The sequence below is a fragment of the Emys orbicularis genome, chromosome 7 (assembly GCF_028017835.1).
Source record: "Emys orbicularis isolate rEmyOrb1 chromosome 7, rEmyOrb1.hap1, whole genome shotgun sequence".
Lineage (NCBI taxonomy): Eukaryota > Metazoa > Chordata > Testudines > Emydidae > Emys > Emys orbicularis.
Genome location: NC_088689.1, coordinates 56,288,709 through 56,314,745, shown reverse-complemented (window position 1 = coordinate 56,314,745; position 26,037 = coordinate 56,288,709). Strand labels below are relative to the sequence as shown.

Sequence of the window (26,037 nt, the reverse complement as noted above, 5' to 3'; positions counted from 1 at the left end):
AGATTAATATAAAACTCTTCTCAGTTGTCAGGCATTTGTTTTTTTTCCAATAAAGTAGTGAAATTATCCACAGGCAGTGGATACTTTTCACCAAAATCTTTGTTTAGTTTAAAACCCATTTTTCTGTTTTTAAAAAAAACAAAAACAGTTTTGATGGAAAAATTTGACCAGCCCTAAGAGGCAGGAAGGTTTTGACTAGCCCAAAACATAACCTCAAGTTACTAATTTTCAAAGTACCGCTGCCTTTATTTACAAACTATACACAGTTTATTAGTGAAGAGATGGATCAAAATGCAATATGTTGAGCCAGTAAAAAAATCACAGATGGTCCAAAACAGAGAATAATTAGGAAATGATTAAAAAGAAAAGCAATACCTTCTGCATACTCAGACGTAGCAACCCCCCACTCTTCAAAACTCACATGTACTGAGGGAAACTAACCCTTTCATTAGTTATAGTTAACTCCAGAGATGAAGATAATTAACTGTATCCTTCCTGAAGCAGTTTCAGTACATGACAAAAACATGTTTTTTCCTGTTTTGTCTAAAGCAAAAAAACCAAGAATTTCCAAAGTAGCTAACAATTTGGGTGCCTCAGTTTTGGCTGCCCTACTTGAGAAGGTTGAGACCTGAATTTTGGACTCAGGTTTGTTTTGAGGTTTTTTGTTTTTGTTTTTTTAATCAGGTCCCTTTAAGGTGTCTTAAGTTGGGCACCCAAAATCTCTAGTCACTTCTGAAAATTTTGGTCATAATTCACTGTCAGTCAAGTAACTTTTCTTTTTCTGTCTCTGGTTCATCCAAGATCCCTAAGGGAAAGAGAGGGTGTGGCTGGGGACACACCCTTGCCCAAGCAATTCTGTGTCTTAGCAGTGGCATGACTTAATGCATCCCTTCTAGCTTCTCTATACCTGTGTCTGCAGCCATACTCACCCCCAAAGCTCCTGAATAGGGAAGGCACAAACTGCTTCCTCTCAAGCAGCAGCACAGGGATGAATTGGCTCCTCTGTATTTATCTTAGGGCTGAGTGAAAATAATCATCAGATTATAAAATCTTTAACTCTAAAGGGTTTCTGTAAGTTTTTGTGAAAAACATGCAAGTTTTGGATAGAATTTTTGCCTTGCGAATAGATTTAAAAAAAAAAATTCACCTAAAAATGGTCCCATTTTAGAGCAAAAACCTCAACATTTGGAAATTCCTTTTGGTCCAAAAATCAATTTTTGCATATTTCAAGAGAGGAAGGGGATTTTGCAAAATGTTGCAGAAATGCAAAACTTAGCAGGTGCAAAATCACCCACAATTAAATTGTAAAAATGTTCACCCAAAACATTCTTGAAAAATTATTCTAGTTTTGCACCACCCTCATTTTACTCCCTAGCCTTAAAGCTTGGGACAGAGTGACATTGCTCCACCTCAGAGATCAAGCTCTCCATTGATACACTGGGTGCTGGTTGTTTTTTTGGACTAGTATTTTTTATGCTGTTTTTGTGGCTTGTGCTTTTACTCCGGATCAACCCTGGGTATGCTAAATCAGCTCAACTAAAATCAAGAGCAATATTGTCTAGCAATGTAGTGAGATGGGAGCTTACATGCAAGCACTGAAGTGAAATTTGTCACACCTACTGTACCTTAGCACTTCCTGCTGAAGATGAGACATGTGAAGAACAGCTTGAACAATTCACACTCATGCAGTTCTGTGAGAGTTGCTAGTGAGATGCAGTACACGATTCCTCTGAAAACAAAGAGCCATTTGAGATGCATTTGCAGCTACACCAAGCTGAGCCATATAGGGCATAATTCTGCCTTGTCCTGCATGGATGTGGGAGGCACATCCTCCCCCGAACTCCCAAATGGCTATCCTCTCATTCTCTAGGAAGGGGCATGCCTGATAAACCTGGTGGCTTCCGTGGGAAAAGGTCAGGTTCCATCCCCTCCCTCCCAACTACTGGCACTGCTGATTGTGCTGCTCTGTGCCATTCTGCCTCACATAGGCCGAATGGCTCCATGAACCTCTGCTTGGCCATTACAGCTTCTTCCCTTCACATGGCCCAGACAGGAAATGCAGGGTGTAGCCTCAACTCATTCTTGAGATTTTTAAATACAACGCAGAGCACACTTACCTGCTGAATTAACTTTCACTCACTCACTCACACACACACACACACACACACACACACAGAGTGAAGAAAAGGTGCAGTTTTCCTCTGGAAGTTTTCATCAGGAGATGATCTGTCATGTGTATCCAGTGCAGAAGGAGAAGGCTTATGTAGAAGGTGGTGTTTCAAGCTAGTTATTTTGAATGATTTAATATGAATATACATCTTTTCACTCATAAAAAGGTACAGCGGTTAGAGCAGGTGTGTGTCTAAACCTTGTCCAAGTGAAGGCTGCATTAATAACTTGCAGAAGACTGAAGGCCACACCTGGTTCACGTGAAGCAGAGCAGAAAGCTGATACCCTCTACTCCCTTTTTTTGTTTGTGTCTCTCTTTAAAATGTATATGTTAATTTAGTGCAGGTGAAAGGGACCAGACTGGCAACCAAGGAAAGCAAAATCCTGTATTTACCCACTGAACAGGTACAGCATGGGCAGACTTCTCCATAACATCTGGCTAATGTGATGTGCTCTGACATGGAGTGACCACCTATGATGCTGAAAATATACTTTATCTCCATGCCCATTCAGCCTTTGGCCTCTGTGCTGAGACTGCCAATTCAGGTGACAATTAGTACCTGTTGTGGTGATGGTGACTAATCTGGGCACTTGTTCATTGCCTGCTGAACTCTAGTGCATCTCCCTTCTGGGAACAAACCACTGTCCAAAAGCGTCTCCCTATACCCCATTATGGGAACTGCTGTTGCAGAGATACTCTTGGGAGTATTACTGTACCTCTCCTGATAAGAGTTTTCATTTGTACTTACTATGCTCAGATGGGCTGGGGCTTCGTGTAGGTTTTCGTTCAACTGCAGGAGTGTTGATTGCAGCTGTTACCGATGTTACATCCTGTTTCCTCTGCTTTATTTGTTTGTCTTCCAGGGCCTGGAATGGGATGTGCTCACACAGGCAATGTTAGCTGAAATATAGTAGGTATTAGAAATGGTTGGATATTGGAGAGGAGAAAGTTTGCAAAAATATTTGACTTTTTTTTTTTTTCTGGTTTTCATCAATTTCAAAACATTCCACATTTTACAACCAGCTCTGCCAGATGTAGGTAGGTGGGTGTACACACAAAAAGGGTATTGGCTAGGAGTTTCCAAATGAGTCTAAGAGAGTTAGGGGCACAAATCCATTGAAATTCAATGGGAGTTTGGTGCCATGCTTCTTTGAAAATCCCAGCCCTAGAAACTAAGGGTTTGATCCTGTTCCCTTGAAATCAATGGTCATGCTCCCACTGATATCAGTGGGGCAGAATCAGGCACTAGCAGCAGGGAAAATCTCCTGCCACTCTTGCTGGTAAAGTACCCTGTAGAAAGAACTCACTGCCTGTTTTCTTTTTGCTGCCATTGTGTCCTTCCCTTGAGGTCCTTGTCTCACACTTTAAAGGCCTGAAGGCCACATTTGGGCTCAGTGGATGAAGAGCTTAGAACATGACCTGTTAAGAGAGAGAAGAGGGTCAGTTAAGGGACAGACAGCATGTGTGGTGAGAGCCATCCATCCTCAAGGGTAGTGCTAAAAAGCAAGACAACTGAAGGGAACAAATCAAGACCCTGACCCTGCAAACACTTATGCAAGTGTGTGGCTCTATATACACACACACACACACACACACAAGCAGTCCCATTGACTCTGTTGAGGACTATGTTTTCAATTTGTGTTTTGGTGCTAGCTACCTGAGCAGGCACCATTACTCTTCCTTTTGAGCTACATATGCCTCAGTTTTCTCAGCCAACCAACACTGCAACTGGCAGGCTGGTTTTCTTCTCCTCTCTTGGGAGTCACATGGTTCCTGCTTGTAGGCCATTTTGTATATGTTGCTATACTGTCACTGTTGTGTTAGTATTGTTGTTATTGTTAAAAAGATAATTTGTATCACTGATAGTAATTATTTAACAGCATCCTAGATTTACACAGAGCCTTTGCTAATAATACTCCACTAATTGTAATGAACTTTTTACCATGCTGAGGCCTTACAGTTCACTTGTCCTGTAGGAAAAGTGTCCATGCAGGAACACAATGTGTTCCAATGGGATTCCCCCTGCAGGCCAGGAAACCCTGTGTTGGGGTTTAATGCTCGAGGAAAGTGTGTATCTGGTGCAAAGATGTCTCTCTTCTGGGTTCTGTGTCTTTGCTCTGGCTTCTGTTTCCCTGGCTGGTGATCTGCATGTGACTATCTGTATAGATATCAGGCTCTAATTAGTGGTGCCCTTTGTATTGTAGAAAATGCATAAAATAAAGTATATTGGGCCAGATTGTCCCCTCCACATCTGTGGTCAGAGAGGATGAAAACCTGGTGGATTCAAGCAGGAAGAGAGGCAGGCTGCCTCTTCAGCACCATCCTCCCCTTCTTCCCACACTGCAGAATACCCCAGTGGCTGCTTTGCAGTGACCAGGCTCCATGAGCAGAGAGGGAGCTGTTTTGTCTATGGAATTGTCCCCATGGAAAATCAAAGAATAAGGTCATGCTGACTCTCTCAGCATTCATTTCTTCACTGTTCCCCTCTGCACTCTGAAACTCCCCCTGAGGGTGGTATCAGGAGCAGCAGCTGCCAGCTGGATCCATGCTTCCAGATGCTTAGAAGCTTAAGGGAGAGGGTCAGGAGATTGTGAAGCAGCTCAGGCCTCTGTAGAGGTGACCATAGCTTCTGACTGGTCCCCAAAAATCTATGTGTTTGTGGACCAAATCCCCTGCTATTTCCTTGAGTGGGATGGGGAACACTTACTACCCTCTATCACAGAACAATATAGAAGGAACTCTCAGTCTGATCCTATAGGAGTCTTTCCTATGACTTCAGTTGGCTTTGGATCAGGCCCTGTGAGTAGCAACTTACAGATTTTCCTATTTCTTCTGCAAGAAGAACACACACGGGGGGGGGGGCAATTTAACCCTTTGTTCATTAAACCAAGCCTGGAAGTTCCAGGTGACAAGCTGGGCTGAACCCATGGCACTCATATGTTTCAGAAATAATTCATGTGCTTTTCACCCACTCATGGGGCCACCTCCTGCACTCCTTACTCAGGCAAAGGTCCCACTGAAGCCAATAGGAGTCTTGCTGAGTAAGGAGTCGGGGTTTGGCCTGTCTAAAGCAGCTGGAAAGAACAGAAAGCTTGTTCCAAATGCTTAGTTAATAATAATAAAATGAATGGAATGATCACAAAAGTGCTGACAAATGGAGTACATCCACTGGGGCCCAGTCTGCAGCTGCTGCATAGTTGGGCCCTCTAGGACACGGACAACACAGTGCAAATAATTCCCACCAAGGATCAGTCCTACTCACATCGGCAATGGCTTCAATCCAGCAAAGCACGGAAGTGTGTGAGTAATCCTAGTGAAGGTAAGCACGTGCGTAAATGCTGTGCTTTGGATCCAGACCACGGGACATGCTTTAGAGGGAACTACCTTTAGGAAGAGAGATATTATTTCATTCTCCATGATCAGTCGGTATTCTCTGCCTTTACTGAGAGCTGCTAGCAAGAGTGCCTAGATAGTGCAATTGTGATAACGGGTATGGTGACATGGCTCCCTGTGCACTGGAAATTGGACTGATCTCACCAATGCCGTCACTTCCAATTCACATTCAGTCCCAATGTATATAGTTCATGTCTGCCAGAAGAAAAAGTAACTTTGATCACACCTGAGTAGCAAAGTGGTTTATTTAAAAAAAAAATCCTGGACAAAGAGAAAAAGGACTTGTGTTAATTTCTTGCTAACTTCTGAGGGGGTTATTTTGTGTGTGTGTTCTGTAAATTCAAAAACATCATTAAAATACATTAGAGCATTCTTAAAGGGAAAGAATTCTGCATCAAGCTGACAGCTAGAAGGCTTCTTAAACATCTCCCTTTAGGAATTATTACCATTTGCCAAGTTTCTCTTATGTTTTGTTTATATGCATTTTCCAGTGTGGGTTTCTTTCCCCCTGAATTTACTGGATATATATATTTGTGTACCATGAAATACACTTTTAACTGTATGAAACAGAAAACAAAGAGGAAAAAAACCTATTTCATTAATATTTTCTTTGGAATACTTTTTTAATAAGTTTCAGGATGTTAATTATAAATTGTATACCAGCTATAAAAGATGCATCAAAAACTTAACTGAAATCCAAACATTTAAAAAACAAATCTTTAGGCCATCTCATGAATAAAAAAACCCATCGCTGGCTTCTGTCTGATATTTTCTGTTGTAATTGATGACTGGCCTCCTTTAAAGTACTGATATTAAAGTATTGATGCTTAATGTACCATGCATTTGTTTTGAGTTCCTACCCCCTTGTTTCTCAAAGAAGCCAAAATCTAAAATGAATAAAAATCCCTCTTAGTTCTGAAAAGCAGAGGAGTAAATTAGAGAATAAGACATATTTTTAAAAATTCAACTTTACCTGCCTTCTGGCTTCTATATTCGAGCAGTGAAGAGTGGTTCATTAGGCAACCTAAACACAGTGCAAACAACCGACCCTGTGAGAGTGATGTTGATTCCTCCCAACCTTGTTTCAGAAATGAGTCCCACAGCTCCTTGCAAAGTAATTGGTCTAATTAGGTGGTAGGAAGGAGCTTCTTTAAATTCCTCAGAAATTAAGACGTGTCATCCGCTTAACATCTTAACATCTGTTACTGCCTCTTGCACATTTCACCACCGCACAGGTCTGAAGGATACTTTGCAAGTCCCTTTAGACAAAAAAAAAAAAAAAAAAAAAAAAACCTTCAAAACAGAGAAGAAATTAGCCTTTCCTTCAGTGGGATGAAGCATGTAAGGCATTTCGCCCCATCTTTATTTCTCAATTTGGTGCACGTTTGCCTGGGTGAGTACGGCTTTCTCTTTGTTAATAAGCAAATAGAAGGACATGGCATATCCTATAGTAATCCTTACTGATGGGATAATGTGGTCCTGAATTGTTTCCTGAGAGATTGATCACTGTGCATGTTACCCCCTCTTCCTGTTTGCATATTTGCAATTTTGTTTCAAATGGGCTGTTTTGATTTTTAACTATGAGTGATTAGAATGACAACTAATTTGCTTTCTTTTTTTTTCTTTAACTTTATTGTCTGGCAGCAAGTAAGTAACTATTTAATTATGGCTTATTGCTCATTCAGTAGGTGTAATTTAAAAATATGTTTAGAATATTGATTAGGTTATTACTTAGCCATTGGCCAGGTGTCAGACACACACACACACACAAAGTGTATGGGAGCTGTATACAGAAATGGTGAATGGTCGTGAAGGTTACTTTGCAAGACGCAGCTTCTGAATGTTTGAGGCTCCTTAAACATATCCTGTTTAGTTCTTTTTTTCTACACTCATATTCTTTAAATGCTGCTGTGCAGTATTTATGTGAATTATTGGTACAACACTATAGGGGAGCAATTTAACATATATATAATTTAAAAGGTAAAAAGTTCATGAGTGTAATTGGATATGTTACATACAAACTCACATTATTTCCCAAAGGGCTCATCATTCTTTGTACTGAGAGAGAGGCAGGATAGGAAATCTTGAGTTACTGCAGTTTATGAAATGCTTTTCTTTGGGTTCTGCTTTGTTTTAATTGCAGCTCAGGCAAATTATGCCCCCTACTTCTTTGATAATGGAGCCAGCAGCACTAATGGGAACATGGCACTTCTCAGCCTTTCAGAAGACACACCTGTTGGTCAGTATCACAGTAAATGTGTTTAAATAAATTCTAAAATTGCTGTCCTTTGTTGCCTGAATCATTACAAAGGTATGGGAAAGCATACAATTTATTTTGTTACGGTGTCCATTAACATATGCCCAAAATGTTCTAGTAGCTTTGCCTTTGATGCACTTAAATGTTATTCTTTCTCTCTTTATAGACCTCACTTTATTTAAAATGACTTGTTTGAATGCAAACTGCATTTTGAAATCATTCTTCTCTCCCACACTATTGGTCACCTGATTCACCCAGAGCATCCGAGCATGAATGTTGTGAGGTCATAAATGATTTGTGATATTAAGAGAGATTCTTGTCTGCCCAGGCAGATGTTTATGGGAAGAGAACAGAGTTGTTGATAATTATTAATGACAGCTTAACTGTACATTGAAATGAAAATAAGAGAACACACATGAGGTTTTTCTTCAAATAATTGTTATCCTTTTTATGTTTAAAGTAGAAATGGTTGAATATTTACTGTCACTATTTTTGATTTTTTTTTTTTTACTAATCGGGGTAAAAAAAATCCTTTTTTTTTAATTGAAAAATTTGGAGGTTTTATTTCCCAACCAGCTCTACTTTAAAGGTTTTATGGTTTAAAAAAATATCATAGCAATGCATCCAAATGCAGCACTGGAACTCTGTTTTGTGTTTACTCTTGTCTGGCTGTAGTTACTAGCTTTTCAATGAGCCCCATAAAAGATAGGCACTATCTGTTCTGGTTGGAATTAAAGTGAGCGAGATTTTAAAAAGTGCTCAGCATTGGCCTAGTTCTGCTCCCACTGTCATCAATGGGGCAACACCATGCTTTGGAAAATCTCACCCTAAAGTTTCTTTGTCATGTTTTGTAACAGGAGGTGTTTGTCATGGTGTGGTTGGGAAAAGTCTCCCCAGCCCACTCTTGTTTGGAGTGCTATGTACTGGTTGCTTCTACTCCAGACACATCTGCATTTCAGTGGTGGTGAAGATCTAGCCAGTGGAATTTCACTCTAACAAGAAAGGACCAATGTAGCAAAAATGATCCTTCTCTTCCTTTTGGGAGTGATGGCATGGATTCTCTTCAGTTTCTGCAGCTGTAGGACAAAGGGGCACTCCCAGTGGGGGCAGACTACAGCAACACCAGCCTGAGGTCTGGTCTACACTTAGGTTTTAGGTTGGATCATGAATTTTAGGTTAACATAGTTACATTGCTCAGGTGTGTGAAAAATCCACATCCCTGAGCGATGTAGCTATGCCAACTTAAACCCCAGTGTAGATGCAGGTAGGTCAATGGAAGAATGCTTCCATTGACCTAGCTACCACTGCTTGAGAGGCGATGGTCCTACAGTGATGGAAAAACCCTTTCCGTCATTGTAGGCCATATCTACACTAAGAGATTATGGCTGCATAGCTATGGTGCCGTAGCTGTGCTGCTACAGTCCCCATAGTGTAGACATGGTCTGAGTCTTCTTTACTCCTTCCTGGGCTCTGTGACATGGGGGATCAGAGTTTCTTCTTCAGCTCTTCCCACCAATGGGAGAGTGGCAACATCAACCAGAGAAGAGGGGAAGGAATGATAATCCCTTGGAATGCACCATTTAGCACATAGCTTATAGTGTTAAGGGATGCATTTTCCAATGGAATTAGCTCAACTGGAGCCTGCCCATGGTGACCCTGAGTTTCACTATAAGCAGACTGAAGCTGCAGTGCCAGTGGGAATTTCCTCAGACTCCAGCAAACGAAGGCCAGCACCAGTGTACCCACACCAAGCAAACCCCCAGTGCAGTCAGGAAAGTTGTGATTTGCACCCGTGGATACTACCCCTGACACTCAGGTAGATCCCAGCTTTTCTTGTCTACACTTGGGGTTTGTTCTGGGGAATCTACATCAGTGGCTGGCCAGTGACTACTGGAATCGAGGCAAAATCCCAACACAGACCAAGCCTATAAGAGGACTGAAAATCCATTAGTATACAATGAAGCAAAATGGGACTCTCATGCCATTTCAGGCTGGATGAAATTCACCCTGATGCTAAGGGTTCACTCAAAAATAATCAAATCACTTAAACCCCAGGCAGGGGCTGCAGGTTGGTAGGTGGTTAGGAGCAAGAGAGGGAGAGGTTTTTTTTTGGCTTAGATCTCAGGTTGTCTCAGAGTCCCAGCTAGAAGTGCCTCTCTGATAGGCAACTAGCTAGGCTCAGAAACTTAAGAAGATGCTGGGCAGCTCTCATAAGGGGAGACATGGGATTGCTGTCCAGAAGCCAGGAGATGGTGACCCTGCCATTTAAGTGCTTCTCCAAGCCTCTTTGGTCTGAGATTTCCTTGTCTGAGTGGGCTGGAAGTAGCGTGAAAACACCTATTCTGGCAGTACTTTGGTATGTTCTTTTCCAGTCTTGCTTAGAACTTGGATGTGCCTTGAAGAAAAATGAGAAAATAAAATCAGAGTAAAACAAATTTACCTGCAGGCCAATTCAATGCATTCCTCTGTTACTAATTTAACAGATAGTCTAGATGTGTAATGGGTTGAAAAAACTCAGAGTAATTTCAGTGGTTCGCTGTCAAACAGGAAGGAAATATCTAGTGGGGTTCCGCAGGGGACTGTCCTAGGTCCAGTGCTATTCAATATTTCCATGGATGACACCAAGCTGGAAGGGGTTGCAAGCACTTTGGAGGACAGGATTAGAATTCAAATGACCTTGAAAAATTGGAGAATTGGTCTGAAATCAATTAGATGAAATTCAGTAAAGACATGGTCAAAGTACTTCACTTAGGAAGAAAACATCAAATGCTAACTATAAAATGGGGCATAACTGGCAAGGCGGTAGTACTGCAGACAAGCATCTGGGATGATAGTGGATCTCAGACTGAATGTGAGTCAACAGTGTGATGCAGTTGTGAAAAAGGCAAAAGTCATTCTGGGGTATATTAAGAGTATCATATGTCAGACACGGGAGGTAACTGCTCCCATCTCTTGGCACTGGTGAGACCTCAGCTGAGTACTGTATCCAGTTTGGGGTACCACACCTTAAGAAAGATGTGAACAAATTGGAGAGACCAGAGGAGAGCTACAAAAAATGTTAAAGGTTTAGAAAACCTGACCTATGAGGAAAGGTTGAAAGAATTGAGCATGTGTAGTTTAGAGAAGAGAAGGCTGAGGGGGGACCTGAAAACAATCTTCAAATATGTAAAAGATTGTTATGAAGAGGACGGTGATCAATTGTTCTCCATGTCCACTGAGGATAGGACAAGAAGTAATTGGCTTAGTTTGCAGTAAGGGAGATTTAGGTTGGATATTAGGAAAAACTTTCTAACTGTACTGATCCTATAATCACCTGAACAAGGAGGTTGTGGAATCCCCATCACTGGAGGTTTTTAGGAATAGGCTGGCCAAACACCTGTCGGGGATGGTCTAGGTATACGTGGTCCTGCCTCAGCACAGTGGGGGCTGGATTAGAAGAACTCTTGATGTCCCTTTCAGCCCTACATTTCTATGATTTTATTATTCTAAGGCTCCCCCCAGGGAAGGATCCATGTGGGGCAGCTGCTTCAGTGCTAATGTGCTGTTTATTGAGCGCTGCCTGTGTGCTGAGTGCTACACTAAGCAAAGATCCCTGCCCTCCAGGAGGTTGCAGCTAAAGGGCCAGATTGTGGCATTATCAGTTACTGTTGTATTTTCCCTTGTCCCTATATGAATAATACTCTATTTGCTTCTGTTTATGACAGGAGGGGGCTGTTTGCTTGTACCCACCGATAGGATTTTGGTTGGATTTTTAATTTACTTCTTTTTCAGCAAATGGAGTCAGCGTGCCTAGGATAGCTTTTTAATTGGCATTAACACTGTGCTGGGAAGTGTTCCCAGGGTGTTAATGATATGGAGAGCTTGTGCATTCAGATATAACTCATCCAATATTAGGAGCTGAGACCGAACTGGAAGAGAAATTGCAATCAAACAATTCAATTTCAATGGCACATTAACTGCCCAGTAGTCACATAACCAAGTGTATTAGTTATACCCGAAAAACCAGCTCAGGAAACAGTAGGGCATAAAGATCAATGAACCCCATTGTTTCCTATTGGGAGACCTCAGCAATCTCAAACTTGACATGAATGTCAATGTTTCATGTTACCTTCAGTAGCAGAAATTTCCTGCTACCCTTATAAGAAAGTCCCTAAAAACTGCAGCAGGTAAAATGCATCAATTACCATAAAAGATTTTCGATATGACTAGTGCATAGGCTTGCAAAGAAGATGCCAGATTATATGGCTAATATTTGATTTACCGTGGTGTTCCCTCCATGCAGATCCTCTTTTCCCCCCATAAAAGATGAAAACTGCAAAGGATGAAAACCTTACTGGGTTTTTGATCACTCGGTTTCCATCCTGCAGATGGTTCAGTGGGTAGAGGTGGATTTGCACAAGTTCAGGTTGAAATACATTCTCACACACTTGCATAAAATTCTTCTTCTGTAGCCCTTATGCTGGATTGTCTACTGGATGGTTATGTGTTTCTTGGGAGTGATATTATTATTGTTATTTATTTGTATTGGGGCAGTTCCTAGGAGTCCTGATGATGGAACCGGGCCCCATTATGTTAGGTGATATACAAACACAACAAAAAGGAGATCCCTGTCTGTAAGAGTAGTTAGTGTATAAGACTTGGAGCCAGGATTTCTAGGTTGCCACTGGCTCGCTGTGAGATCTTGGGCCTCTTTGACTCAGTTTCCCCATCTGTACAATGGGTGTATTATTTGCTGCACAGCGGTATTGTTGGGCTTAAAGTGATTTGCTTTCCATAGACAAAAGGTATCACATATTGCAAATGTCAAGTGCTATTTTTATCACTAATGTTCATGGCATCTGAAACTCCCAGTATAGCTTTTTAAACAGATAATACAACTGGAACAGCTGCCACAGACAAATGTGCTAGAAACCCACAGCAGGATGTCTCAGAGAGGTAGAAGAAATCAGCTGGAAGGCAGAAAAACAGTTACGCATTTGGAGAGGAAATAGACAGGATAGAGATATATAAGGTTGAAGAGACAGAGAGTGAGAAATATAACAGTGAGGCAATTAAAAAGTGGAAAGTTATAATGACATAAAAAAAGAGCGAGAAAAAGACTGCATTGACATTGAAGTCATTGGAGTTAATCCAGATATATGCCTGTATAAATGAGAGCAGAATCTGGCCTGAAACGTGTGTAACATCAAGACAAAGATTTTCAGAAACAAAAACATTTGAAGTCAATGGGAGTTGCTGGATGTTCAGCTCTTTTGAAAATCAGTTCCCTTATATAGGAAGCAAGTCAGGATGTAGACACCTCACTGTGACACCCCATTTTTTGAGAAAAATCTCAGACCAAGTTTTTTCTTTTTCCCCTTTTATTTTATTTTGCAGTAAAGCAAAAATAACTTTGACTCCTCTGTGCCTTTTCCTAGTTACTTGGTGAATTACAAAGTTATATTTATAATTTTCCTGGGAGTTTTTAAATGGAAAAGCCTAAGGAAAACATGATTTGGTTTGCAATTTTGTGCGCCTGTTTTCCAAACTCTACATACTCACTGGGGATGGGTAAAGGTGGATCTTGGCAGTGTGTACTACCAGCATACCTCTTGTTCCTCTGTTACTCTTTGCAAAATTTAAACTTTTTTACTTTAAGAAAATACTACATATTTAGCACTTCCAATAGCAGAGATTGCCATACAAATGAGACCTGATGCAGTGCAGTCTGACTGAATCTTCCAATAGCCTCTCAAAATAATCCCTCTATCCTTGCGGATAACCAAATATGCTGAGTGTCAGCTTCAGATGCCATGTTGCTTGATGTTCCACAGCCCTTTAGCCCTCTGCTCCATTGTGTTCTGCCTGTGATAGGTTTAATTTCTATATCTGAAGAGTGAGCGTGTGATCTTTGAAAAGCTTTTATTACAAAACCTGAGAAAATACAAGAAAACATTTATGGTGCATAGTTGCTACTGACAACACCACAATCCACAGCACATCAACTGTAGTTAGGGAGCTAGTAACCTGCAGCAGCATTGTCTATCTCTGCTGCTAAAATAACCACATGTGCTCTATTACAGACATCAAAAAGATATTGAACCGCTGCATGATTGTAAGCTGCTTTATAACTTAGGATGAAAAACTTGCAAAACTCAGTGTTTCTGAATGGTTTTAACCAGGAACCAGGCAAAACTTGGTGGTTTCATCAGACAATACACACTAATCTTGTGTGAATCCTTAAATCTGGAGCCCACCTCTGCCACGTTTATTTTGAGGAGAGCACAGTTCACCTCTGTGGGCTGTGCTTGGATCATTCATGCCGCCACTGACAGAGCCAGGAAAAAAGATCTTCCTTCTAATCACCTTGCCACACAACTTCCTCAGCCACGAACCTTCCTTTAGGAGAAGGAGCTATGACTTTTTGTGGGCTGTCTGTGGTATAAGCAAATTTCACTGTTCACCCAGCCGGTAGAGTTACTCAGCTACAATACTTTTGCCACAATGTAAAATATAAGTTTCCATAAGCGTGGTTTTGTGTATTGAACCCTCAGAATTTCAAGGGAGAAAAGTTCTGAGCATAATTTTTAGAGTTGTTTGTGGTTCTTACTAGAAAGAATGATCTTCCTAGTGGCTAGAGCATTGGACTGAACCTCAGGACTCCTGAGTTCTACTTCTGACTCTGGCACTAACTTGTCGTATGATCTTGGGTAATTCACATAACTTGTTTGTGCTCAGTTTACCCACCTGTAAAATGGGGATAACACCACCTGTCAGGCCCAGTTAATTGATGTTTGAAAAGTATTTTAAGATCCAGGGATGAAGGGTGCTATATAAATGCAAAGTAGGATAATGGACTTTCAAGGATGTTGCCCAGTAAATGCCCCACAACGTTTTGCAAATGCAGTTCCCTCAGGAAATGTCACTTTTGATAAAAGGAGTCAATTCACCACACAAGCTGGCACCGTCTTCTCAAGTATTTAAAAATAGAAATAATATCTCTTTTGACCATCTTGTAGGTGAATTAGACTGATTAGTTTATAGGATTTATTCATTTGTGTGTGAGTGAGTGGGTGGTTGGGTGTGTTGTATAAAGAATTTAAATGAAGGGAAAGCTAAGTGGAAGAAAGGAGGTTGACATTTATTTAGTTCTGAGACTGGGTAAGCCTGTGGTCATTCTGACATCTCTGTCAGGGGAGAGTTCCATAGTCCAGGTCCAGCTCTTGTGGAAGTTGTCTTCAGCATTCACGGGGCTCCACATATTGACTTACAGTTCCATTGTTCCAATGAGGCATAGCTGTCCTGTGAGGATGGGCAGCAGTCTTCCTGTCAGCTTCAGATGGAAGTAGGCATTTTAATGCTCTCATGGCTGGCTGGGCATCCAATAGCATTGAGGACCCCAATAGTGTGGACGAGCTTAACAATCTGTGGGCAGTTACCCTCAATAGTGGGGAATATTACAGAGGATACAAATCATTCAGAGCTCTTACTTCTTCCTACCAGCATCACCTCAGCCTTGCTTGGGTTCTGGATTAGTCAGCTACTCTTCATCCAAATGAATTGTATGAGGGAAGAAGATTGAACTTTGTGGTATTCTGCAGCTGAGGGGTCTGGAAGGGAAGGACCAGTTGCCCACACTGATTATGGGTTTAACCAATAGGCAGAAAATTATGAATTGTAACTATTGAACTGTATACTTATGATCTGGTGTTTGCTTCTGACCTTAAAATCTGTGACTCTATGAATACATTCCTAGAAATCGGAGCTGGTTTACAAAACTTCTCTAACCATAAAAAGGAGCTAAATGCATAAGAAATAGTTCATTGAAAACATATCCTGGTTGAAGTTACCATTGGGAAGTCTTGTGGAATGACTAAATCTATCTTTTCAGGTACACATGTGTACACTCTGAATGGAACCGACCCAGAAGGAGATCCTGTGACCTACGGAATGACCTATGAAACTGGGTCAAGAAGTTACTTTGCCATTGATGCAAATTTTGGAAATGTCACCTTGATTGAGGAGCTTGATAGAGAGGTACTATTTCATTGTGCTTTACCTATCTGCATGTTTCTATAATGGATTCAAGTTCTTAATTTGATTAGTAGTTTTAAGGGAGTGTCAGTTCAGACCCTGGTGTAAATGGTAACTTGAAGTCTTTCAGTCATGATTTGAAGACTTGAATTACTCCGTCAGAGGTTATGGGTCCGTTACAGGCATGGGTGGGTGAGGTTCTGTGGCCTGCAGTGTGCAGGAGGTCAGACTAGATGGTCACGACGGTCCCTTCTGGCCATAAAGTCTGAGTCTATTTGGCCTCCAAATCATGTAAACTTATTCTGCAGTCTAATTCTATCCATATTAATATAATACAGTATATTATTGCACTTGTCACCTCCTTTTCCAGTTCATTTATAACATTGCTTCTACTACAGAATCTTGGAGTACCCAACTGTTAAACTCTTAGAATCATAGAATATCAGGGTTGGAAGGGACCTCAGGAGGTCATCTAGTCCAACCCCCTGCTCAAAGCAGGACCAATCCCCAGACAGATTTTTGCCCCAGATCCCTAAATGGCCCCCTCAAGGATTGAGCTCAGAACCCTGGGTTTAGCAGGCCAATGCTCAAACCACTGAGCTATCCCTCCCCCCTCTTGCCAAATAGAAAATTCACTGTTTATTCCTACTCTGTTTTCTGTTTAGTTCCTGATGCAGCTAAGGTTCTCTAATCTGAGGAGATGGAATCTGAATTTCTTTAGGATTCTCCCAGATGTAGGATGAGTTGGGTTCTCTGTAATTATTTTTCAAGGACAGATTGTTGATGATACCAAAAATGAATATTTCTCCGCATATATGCTCTTTCCCACTTACACACAAGCATATTTTCTTAGGTGTCGGACCCTCAGTTAAGTGCCATGCTGCCGCTGTTGAATTTCCTTAAATATTTCATTTGGGACTGATTACAAATAATGGAAATAAAAGTCACTAAAATGGGTTAAGAAACATGTATCCAGTTAAATGAAAGCCGTTCCTGTCAGCTCAGGATAGTCCCACCAAACATGGCATATTAGGCAACCTTGTTCCAAGATCAGATGCTCTAAACTCCTGATTTGACCTGTTTTCGGGGCAAATCCTTTTCAGGTGAGACTGCCCAATGTTTATTAAATCCCTTAAACCACTGTATACCAATGAGCAGAAGTTTCACACAATACCTTTTTAGTTAGTATTTTCTTGAAAAATGCAAAGGTTGACTTCCAGCAACTCACACATAGGAATTGCTGGATCAAATTGCATGGTCCAGCTAGTCCGCATTCTGTCTTCAACAGTGGCCAACATTGGATGCCTCAGAGGGAAATGCAAGAAATCCCACAAAATGCTGATGTGGGCTAATTTCCTCCCCCCACCCCATGAAAGACTCCTCCTAATCCCTAATAGTTAGAGATCATTTTATGCCCCAAAACATGAGGTTTTATTTCCTTTCCAATACTCATTTCGTTAGTGTTAACTGTTATAACTCTGGGTATTCTTGCGATCCATTTAAATACGCAAACCCTCCTTGAATAATTTTGCTAAATACTGGACCTCTGTTTAAATGAATTGCCTTTGTTTGCAGAAAGAAGATGAGATTGAAGTTATAGTCAGTATTTCAGATGGCCTGAGTACAGTGAGTATTCACATGTGCCAAAGCTTGTCAAGCTCACCCTTTCTGCATTAGCCACCTTTCAGACAGTATCTTGTTATATAAGAAAACATGGTCCAATGAATGTCTTATGCTACTTATGCTCTTTGATGAAATCACAGTAACTCAGACCTAAATCCAATTCCTTGCAGTCATTTCAAACTGATTTTGGATTCTGTGGTCCAAGGCAAAAGTCTGACTCAAAGTAGGCCGTAAAACCATGGTATCTTTTCATACAAGGTGGCACCTTAGGCTGAGACAACCGTAGGTCTCAAACCCAAAGAAGAGTTGGGCCTGGTAAATTTTTGGAGACCTCTAATGAAAAATTCAGTGTTGCAGGAATTAGTGTTGGAGAGTCAGTAGCTGGTGTTCCTCCCTTTGAGTCACTAGTGAACTTGCATGGTATGGCGTTGCACTACGAAGCTCTGTTTTGCTTGGGGTGCTGTTTTTGTTTGTTTTGTGTTTTGTTGTTGAAGCTCTTATTATTAAGGGCCTGATATCATTTTCACAAGACTAATTGAAGTGACTGCACCAATATCCTGACCTAATTCCACTTGAGACCCATACATTTCCCTGTTGTTTTTATTTGTTTTAAAGATAGGAAGGATGGTTTTATGATTAAGGCACAGGACTGGTGGTCAGAAAACTTGGGTATTACTTCTGGATGTGCCACAAAACTATCCTGGGCAAGTCACGTAGGCCCAGATCCTCAAAGGTATTTCAGCGCCTAACTCCCATTGATTTCAGTGGAAGTTAGGCACCAACATACTTTTGAGGATCTGGGCCTTAATCTCTGTGTTTTCATTTTCTCCTCTGTAAAACTGGAATAATGATTCTCTGCAATGCTTCCTTACTCAGAGGAGTATAGTGAGAATAAATGTTTAGGAGGCTCATATATAATGAGCAGTGCCATAGAAATCTCCTTAAATAAAAGTATCTGGATCAAGTATTCATCTTTACTTCACAAAAAATGGTGCACTTTTGCTGGGAATTGATGTTAGCTACTGCATTCCATCCCAGAAGGGGCTCCTTTATGTTGGATGTCAGAGTGAGCTCTCTAGGTATAAATGGGACCAGATTTTCAAAGTTAGCTGCATGCATTTGCACACACCCAATTAATGCACACTAACACCAGTGGTATCAAATGAGGTATCTGTGCACATCATAGCCAGCTAGGCACCTAAGTAGCCTTGCCTATGCACAGATATCTCATTTATGTGCATGCATCAGGTATGTTTTGAAGCTCTTGAAGAGTCTAGTAAGTGTGAAACTAACTTTGAAAATCAGTCCCATAATCTGTTGTTCATAGAGTGCCCTAAGACTTTTGAAAGTCATCATATACATCAATAAATAATACTCTCAGGGAAAGCTTTACATTGCCTTTCTTTTGGGGGGGAGCAGGGAGAGGAAATTCTTTAAGAAGCCCATGATGTTCTCTCTTTCCATTTTCCTACTGAATTATGGTAGCTTGAGGACATTCCACAACAAAGCAGTTTTTCACTGCTATTGAACTCCTTAGCCAGTCGGGATCATCGTGTGCAAATGAACAAGCGTATGGTATAATTTAGTTTATTTCAATAAGTGTTTATCATATTCCACTCCAGGTTGCTGAAAAAGTCCGAATCCTTGTTACAGATGCTAATGATGAGAGTCCAGAGTTTATCAACACACCTTACATAGTCCAAGTCCCAGAGGTTGGTTAAGGGTTTTTTTTTTCATGCTATAAGTACGTTTGAATGGGGAGCAGGGAAAAGAAGCTAATGTGTTTTCTGTAACATCCCATCACTAATGTGATTAACTCAGTGTTTAGCTGGTTAGGTTTTGAGTATCACTAAAGTGTACGGTTAGTGAGGAAGTCATGCTGTGGTGTTCTCCACTGTCTGAATGTGTGTGGTCTCCCATGGGAAAGCTGTGATGCTTATTTGCACACTGTTTTCCACAGGAAGCCTGCTCCTGCTCCCATTGAAGTCAATGGGGATTTTACCACTGACTTCAATGGGAGAAGGAGCAACATCATAGAAGAGGAAGACTTCTCTGTCTCCTTGACCCCTACACAGGCATTTCTCTCTTCCTGTTTCTGCCCCAATCTTTCCCTTATTTTTAATATATTTTCTTCCTCTTTCATCCCATAATTTCCCTCACTTTCATCCCAACTCATACATGTGCCCATTCACTCTCCATTACATTCTGTGTTTCATTCTCTCCTGACTTTCAATCGCTTTTCCTTCTACCTTCTGAATCCCCCATTCCCACCTGCTTTTCTATTTTTGGTTTCTCATTCATTCCTCATTTCTTGCCTCTCTCATCTTTTATCTCCCATTACTCTGCCAGTCCCCCTGATTCTAGTAACTGTTTTGATTCACAGAACACTCCCTCGGGGAGCAGTATCTTTAAGATCGAGGCAGTGGACAAAGACACGGGTTCCGGGGGAAGTATCACCTACTTCTTGCAGGTATGGGCATTACATGTATGTTTAAAAGTAGTCTCATTTACTGAGGTGTTCAGGCCCTAGGAGGATAAAAACAAGGCCATGGAGCTTGTTAGAAGTGTCACCATAACAGTAGGAGTGATCCCAGAAAATGCATGAGATAAATAGATTCTAAATTAATATGCACCTCCTAGGAAAAGGCTGGGGTGGTTGACCATGGACTGGGAACTGTTAGCATTCAGCTTCAGTTCAGGATTCAATCATCTTCAGCCCTACTCCTGCCTTCTCTGATCCCTCCTCAGCTGCACGTGGTTCTCTGCAGTGCTTCAGCTACAACACTCCTTCTGCTTCTCAGTGAAGTCAGTGTCATCTCTCCTGGCTACCTGTTAGGCCTGGTCTACATACGCATTGTATAGCAGTATAATTAGTTGGTTAGGGGAGTGGGGATTTTTTTGTTTGTTTTTTTTACTGTAGTAGTTCTACTGGTACAACCTCTGGTGTAGATGCAGTTAGATCAGAAAGGGGTACCTTAGACCAGTATAGATTATTTCCCTTCCTGCATGGGAATAAGCTAAACCGGTATAAGTACATGTACACCAATATAACTGCATACACAGTAGGGGTGATGTACCACTGTAACTATGCCAGGATAACTAAAGCAGTGCAACTTTTATACTAAGTAAGGCCTTAGTGTGGGAGGAGGAAACAACACGTCTGAATTATCAGGTGAGTCAGAAAACCTCTGTTGCACTCCTGATAACTCTGGATAAGAGTCAGACAGCTGAGAAGGTCAGCGGAGAAATAACTCTGTTGTGACTGGTTCTGCATTGTGATCTGATAGGGTCCATCTGCCAAAAAACTAATACATACAGCTAAATATTTTTCTATTACCTCCATCATATATATTCACATGTCCTTTCATTTTTGCTGCTCTCCTCCTGCTCATACTTGCAACACTGATTAACTTATGCAGTGTTTTAAGGTTCTAACAGAACATCTGTCTCCTGCCACATCATTGGCATTCTCATGTTTCCTGCTTCCTTTTCTCTTCCCCACTTATTCTCTTTCTTGTTTATCGGGAGCCTAGGCAAGTAGCTACTATCACTTTTGCACTATCTCAGTGAAGAGAAGTACAAACAAGGGCACTGCCTTGAGTGAACTAATAACAGATATTTAATAGGCATGTTTGAAAGGGTTGACCACGTTCCCTCGTCAAGACAATCCTGTAAAGAAAAGGTGGCTACAACCTGAGCTACTGTTGCTAAAAGCTTAGCCTGCAGCTGAATAATTTGGATTCTCCCCAGTAAGAGGAAGTGGTACACATAGACTAACTCATTCACTGCAATATTTACTTAGACAAAAGTGAGTGCAGGAATCAATGTCTTCTTGAGAAAATGCAAATATTTATGTAGGATTAAAGCTAATTGTCTTAACATGAGATAACTGAAAGAAAAAAACATCCGAAACCAAGTACTGTAATCAGCCAAAAAAGACACAAAAAGCAAACACAATGATCTTACTGCAAAGGAAATCTAACTCTCATTTAAATTCAATGCCACTTACAAATCCACTCTGCAATTCTGACAAGTCTCTCAGATCAGGTCACTCTGTGAAAACCCATTTCTCTCACAGAAATTGAGTCTCTTACTTTTTCTTCAGTCATTTTTGTTCTGCGTTTTGCCACTCTATTCCACTTTTGAGATGCTAGTGACCCTCATTTTCTCCTTAGCAAGAGGCAGAGCTAGCAGACAATATGTTGCATTGTTTAATGTCACCCATAGTCAGTCACTGAAGAGACACATTATTTACAGAGCATTGTTATAATACCATGACAATTTTCACAGGCTGTGCTTTTGTTTGACAGCACATTTCTATGTGTCCTATCCCCTTGTTAGGAGTTGCTCATTAACTCCTAAAACTTTCACCTTTGTGTCAGAAATTTTCTAGATTTGTGCTCTTCCTGAAGGCAGTTTTTGTTAGTTTGAGGAAAAATTGGTTTAGTCATTTTTGAATATGAGGACACTGAACAAATGTATTTTCCCATTATAAAAAAATGATTGCAAACTTTTTGTGAACAGTGCTAGATGCAGCCAGGTTAGATTAATGTAAAAAATTGAAATTTGGCACAAACATAGCCTTACTGTTAAGAGAAGCCTTTGAGTGCCCTGTTGAAATTAGCTTTTGATATGACCAAGTTATGATCTTTTGAAAATCTCATACGTAATTCATTTTGCATAGGGTTTTTCACTAAGCTTACAAAATGTGCAGCAAAGAAAGGCCGTGCCATACATGTGTATATATGACTAACGTATCAGTCTAGCAAAAAGTCCACTTAAAGTGTGCGTTGGTTGAAGCAAAAGGCTCCACAAGAGCTATTGGCTCACTCCCTGAGAGCTCCCAAGTATCACATAACGGGGCACACTCTCTCTCTCTCAAGTGTTGGCTTTTTACAATATACGGGATAGAACATTCTAGTAGTGGTGTCTACTCAAATATGTCAAGATTTTCAAAACAACCAGTGAATTTGGGTGCTTCAATGTTTGGTGCCCACCATGAGACACCTTAAAAAGCCCTGATTTTTCAGAGGGTAAATGCTCAGCACCTTATCAAAATCAGGCCTCTTTAAAATACTTCAGATTAGGCATCCAAAATTCAGCAATCACTTTTGAAAATCCTGGCCAGTGTTCCAGATAATGGATTGTACATGAACTATTGCCAGTTTTTTGGAAGCCAGTAGAATTTTGAAGTCCTGAAGAGGGACACAACTTTTTTGTGTGTCGCGGCGGGGGGGGAGGGTCATCTTTTTATTTTCTAAAACAAAAAAACCAACTAATTCCATCCAATAAACTATGTTAACAGAATATTATGGCTACATAGTTAAATATTAAAGGCTGGGAAATGTCTAAGTTAAGGTTGCTGCATTATTTTGAATAATGAGAAAATTGTGATCTGTTCATAAATTGTTCCTGAACACAAAGAGGTGAAATTAATCATATGAATCATTCATTACAGACTATTTACCCACCTCTGTTTATTATTCTAATCTATATCTTTAGCAAGTTAAATAAAAGATAGTCCAAATACCAGTCTTGTTTCCATACCAGTAATCTTTCACCACTTCTCCTCTTCTTTTCTTCTAGAACATCCGTACTAATAAGTTTACCATAGACCGACACAGTGGTGTTCTTCGCATCAAAACAGGGATCACTCTAGACTATGAAAAATCAAGAACTCATTTTGTCACCGTGGTAGCAAAGGTATCAAGCTCTTTCCTGAAAGAAGAGGCAGGGAGGGGAAGGACTTTAACTGTGGAAAGCCACATCTGAGAATGGCCCAAAGAAGAATGGGGAAGAATTAGACGCAGAGGAGTGTGCCTTCAGAGTTACCCTCATTCTGGCTAGTGCAGTAATCAGCAGTGTGTGCGCTGTAGTAGGGAACCCACCATTATGAAGGCATGAAGCAATATCTAGGAGTCGGAGTTATCAGCACATAAAGTAGAGTAATTAACTGCAGTACGGGCAGTGTTTGTGTGCATCACTGCTCTTTGTCAGTACAGCAGGTGGAGAATAGTCACCCTGCAGAACAAAGGTGACACATCTCTTCTCCAAAAACCATATATTTTCTTTGTGGGAGGGAGTGGACATATCCCTGCATAAAAGTGCTTTATTCTTGTTACAGTGGGGATGCAAAACTATTCACTGCTTTAATAGTCAGCATAATTACTAAAGGGTTAAAATCTTCTCATATATTGAGTCGTCTCTCTAATTGGCTCTGTCGTGTCAGTAACACAAACAGAGTTGATTACACCGTGGCCACTTAACAATTCCCAGCTTTATGCTCTTTCACACCTTTGACTGTATCACAAGAGTCCCTAGGAGACTTTGATCACATGCAGAATTTAATCTTCCCCAGCAATGCACTTCCTGGAGCAGTGTCTTTTGTTATGCCCTACATTTAGCATGAAAAGTTATAGATGGTCCTCCAGATTTGGCCTCTTCTTCTAACTTACCTGTTTCCTGCAAAGACTGGTTTTCTTCCCTAGGTGGCATTGATAAATAGGAGCTCAAATGCAAAATAATACATGTGATTCCATGTACCAGTACAACCACTTTTAATGTTAAAAATGACTCCAGGGAGACTCAGGGCTGTCTGCTTAATCAAAGAGGGAACTAAACAAACCAAAAATAGAAGGAATAGGACAGAGCAGTGTTTTCTATAACTCTTGGCATTCATTGATTAGCTCTAAAGCTCTCTGTTTAGTTGAACTGTTTCCACTTGTTATTGACCATTTTCTTGTTAAGATTAGAATAAATATCTCCACACATTCTTGTTATGATGATTCTGGCCCTGTATGTATTGCAGGAGATGCATTAGTTTTGGGAGTGTACTAATCAGGAGTGTGCGGTTCTGTGAGCTGATAAATCTCCAATCAGGAGTTCCAGTGGGTGAATTTCAGCATAATGACTTGACAATGCGTTCTGTTGTAGGATGGTGGTGGGAAGCTCAGGGGAGACAACAAGGTGTTTTCAGCCACAACCACAGTCACTATCAATGTGGAGGATGTTCAGGACACCCCTCCCATGTTCATTGGGACTCCCTACTATGGCTATGTCTATGAGGACACCCTGGCGGTGAGTATCACTTTCACCTACAGGAGACCCAGAAGTAATGGAGAAACCTTTCAACATGACAAACCAGTGGGGCCAGGTGTCACAGTGGTTTACAGCAGCAGCCTCACAATTCTGGAGACCTACGTTCAAACTCTGACTTGAATCTTAAGTGAAATGAGTCAGGTAAATCTCATGCTGGTACTTATTTGTATCCATGACAAAATCACAGAGAGCCTGCTCCAGCTCTCTTTGAAGTCACAGGGATTTTTTACTTGTACAAGTAGGATCATGATTAACAGCCACTCCATGGTAGGGACTTGCAGCGCTTCTGAAAGTGGTTGAGAGCTCAAATGAGCAACCCCCATTAACCCAGCCAGCCCTGCAGAGGCCTCTGACTATTGCTGCAAGTGGAGATCTTTTACCCAGATGAACCTGTACTTACCATCTGAGAGGTCTGTTTTGGAGCCATCAGCTAGGGTATGGCCCAAGGAAAACTCTGACTCTGCTCCCCTACTGCCCTATAAGATACCAGATCCCAGGCATCATCTCCCTTAGAGTCACTAGGGAGGAGGTGCCCTGACATGCCAGTAATGTGGGATCTTCTCTGCTGAATGATGGCTCTGGAGATGGAATGGGTCAAGTGGCCTGTCATAGGTTTCACCCCCACTCTGGACTTTAGAGTACAGATATGGGGACCTGCATGTGAACTCCTAAGCTCAATTAACAGCTTAGATCTGGTCTGGCTGCCACCACCCAAATAGTTTGAGTCATTTGGGAAACTCTGTCTTCCCCCCCAAAACCTTTCCCTCCCTGGGTAGCCTTCAGAGACTTCTTCACCAAATTCCTGGTGAACACCGATCCAAACCCTTGGATCTTAACACAAGGAGAATTTAACCATCCCCCCTCCTTTCTCCCACCAATTCCTGGTGAGTCCAGACCCAATCCCCTTGGATCTTAAAAACAGGGAAAAATCAATCAGGTTCTTAAAAAGAAGACTTTTAATTAAAGAAAAGAAAGGTGAAAGACAAACCTCTGGGAGAGATTAGCATACCAGCTACTCTCACAGACAATAGATCCAAAACACAGAGGATGTTCCCCTGTGCAAAACTTAGTTACACAAAAGAATACCCAATTTGATTATTCCCCTAATCGCAAGACAAGTTACAAAAAGAAAATAAACAAAACCTATTTATTCCTTTTCTAATACTCACTACTCTGATAAGAACTGATTCCTTGATCTTTTCCACTCCGGCTGAAACTGAAACTGACCCAGACAAAGGGAACTTCCCTCCTTCCTTTTGAAACATTTTGTCCCCCCATTGGTTCCTCTGGTCAGGTGTCAGCTAGACTAGGTGAACTTCTTAACCCTTTACAGGTAAAAGAGGTATTAACCCTTAACTATCTGTTTATGACATGGCCTTTACAGCCTGCAGAGTCAGCTGACAGCTCTGAAACCAAACTGTCAATCGGGCAAATAACTCTCAGGTGGAGACAGGAGGTCAGTGGCTACACAGCAAGTACGTGG

The 26,037-nt window shown here is 41.1% G+C and overlaps 1 protein-coding gene across 1 annotated transcript in view; it reads left to right on the top strand.

Annotated features, from left to right (window-relative positions):
• The first annotated feature begins 6,895 nt into the window (after positions 1-6,895).
• Positions 6,896-26,037, top strand: part of CDHR1 (cadherin related family member 1) — a 56,953-nt gene continuing 37,811 nt past the window's right edge. The window contains exons 1-8 of the mRNA XM_065408539.1: positions 6,896-6,956; positions 7,707-7,802; positions 15,691-15,836; positions 17,409-17,459; positions 19,079-19,168; positions 19,840-19,926; positions 23,043-23,159; positions 24,390-24,533. Of these exons, the coding sequence (XP_065264611.1) occupies positions 6,896-6,956; positions 7,707-7,802; positions 15,691-15,836; positions 17,409-17,459; positions 19,079-19,168; positions 19,840-19,926; positions 23,043-23,159; positions 24,390-24,533 (792 nt within the window). The remainder of the gene's footprint in view (positions 6,957-7,706; positions 7,803-15,690; positions 15,837-17,408; positions 17,460-19,078; positions 19,169-19,839; positions 19,927-23,042; positions 23,160-24,389; positions 24,534-26,037) is intronic.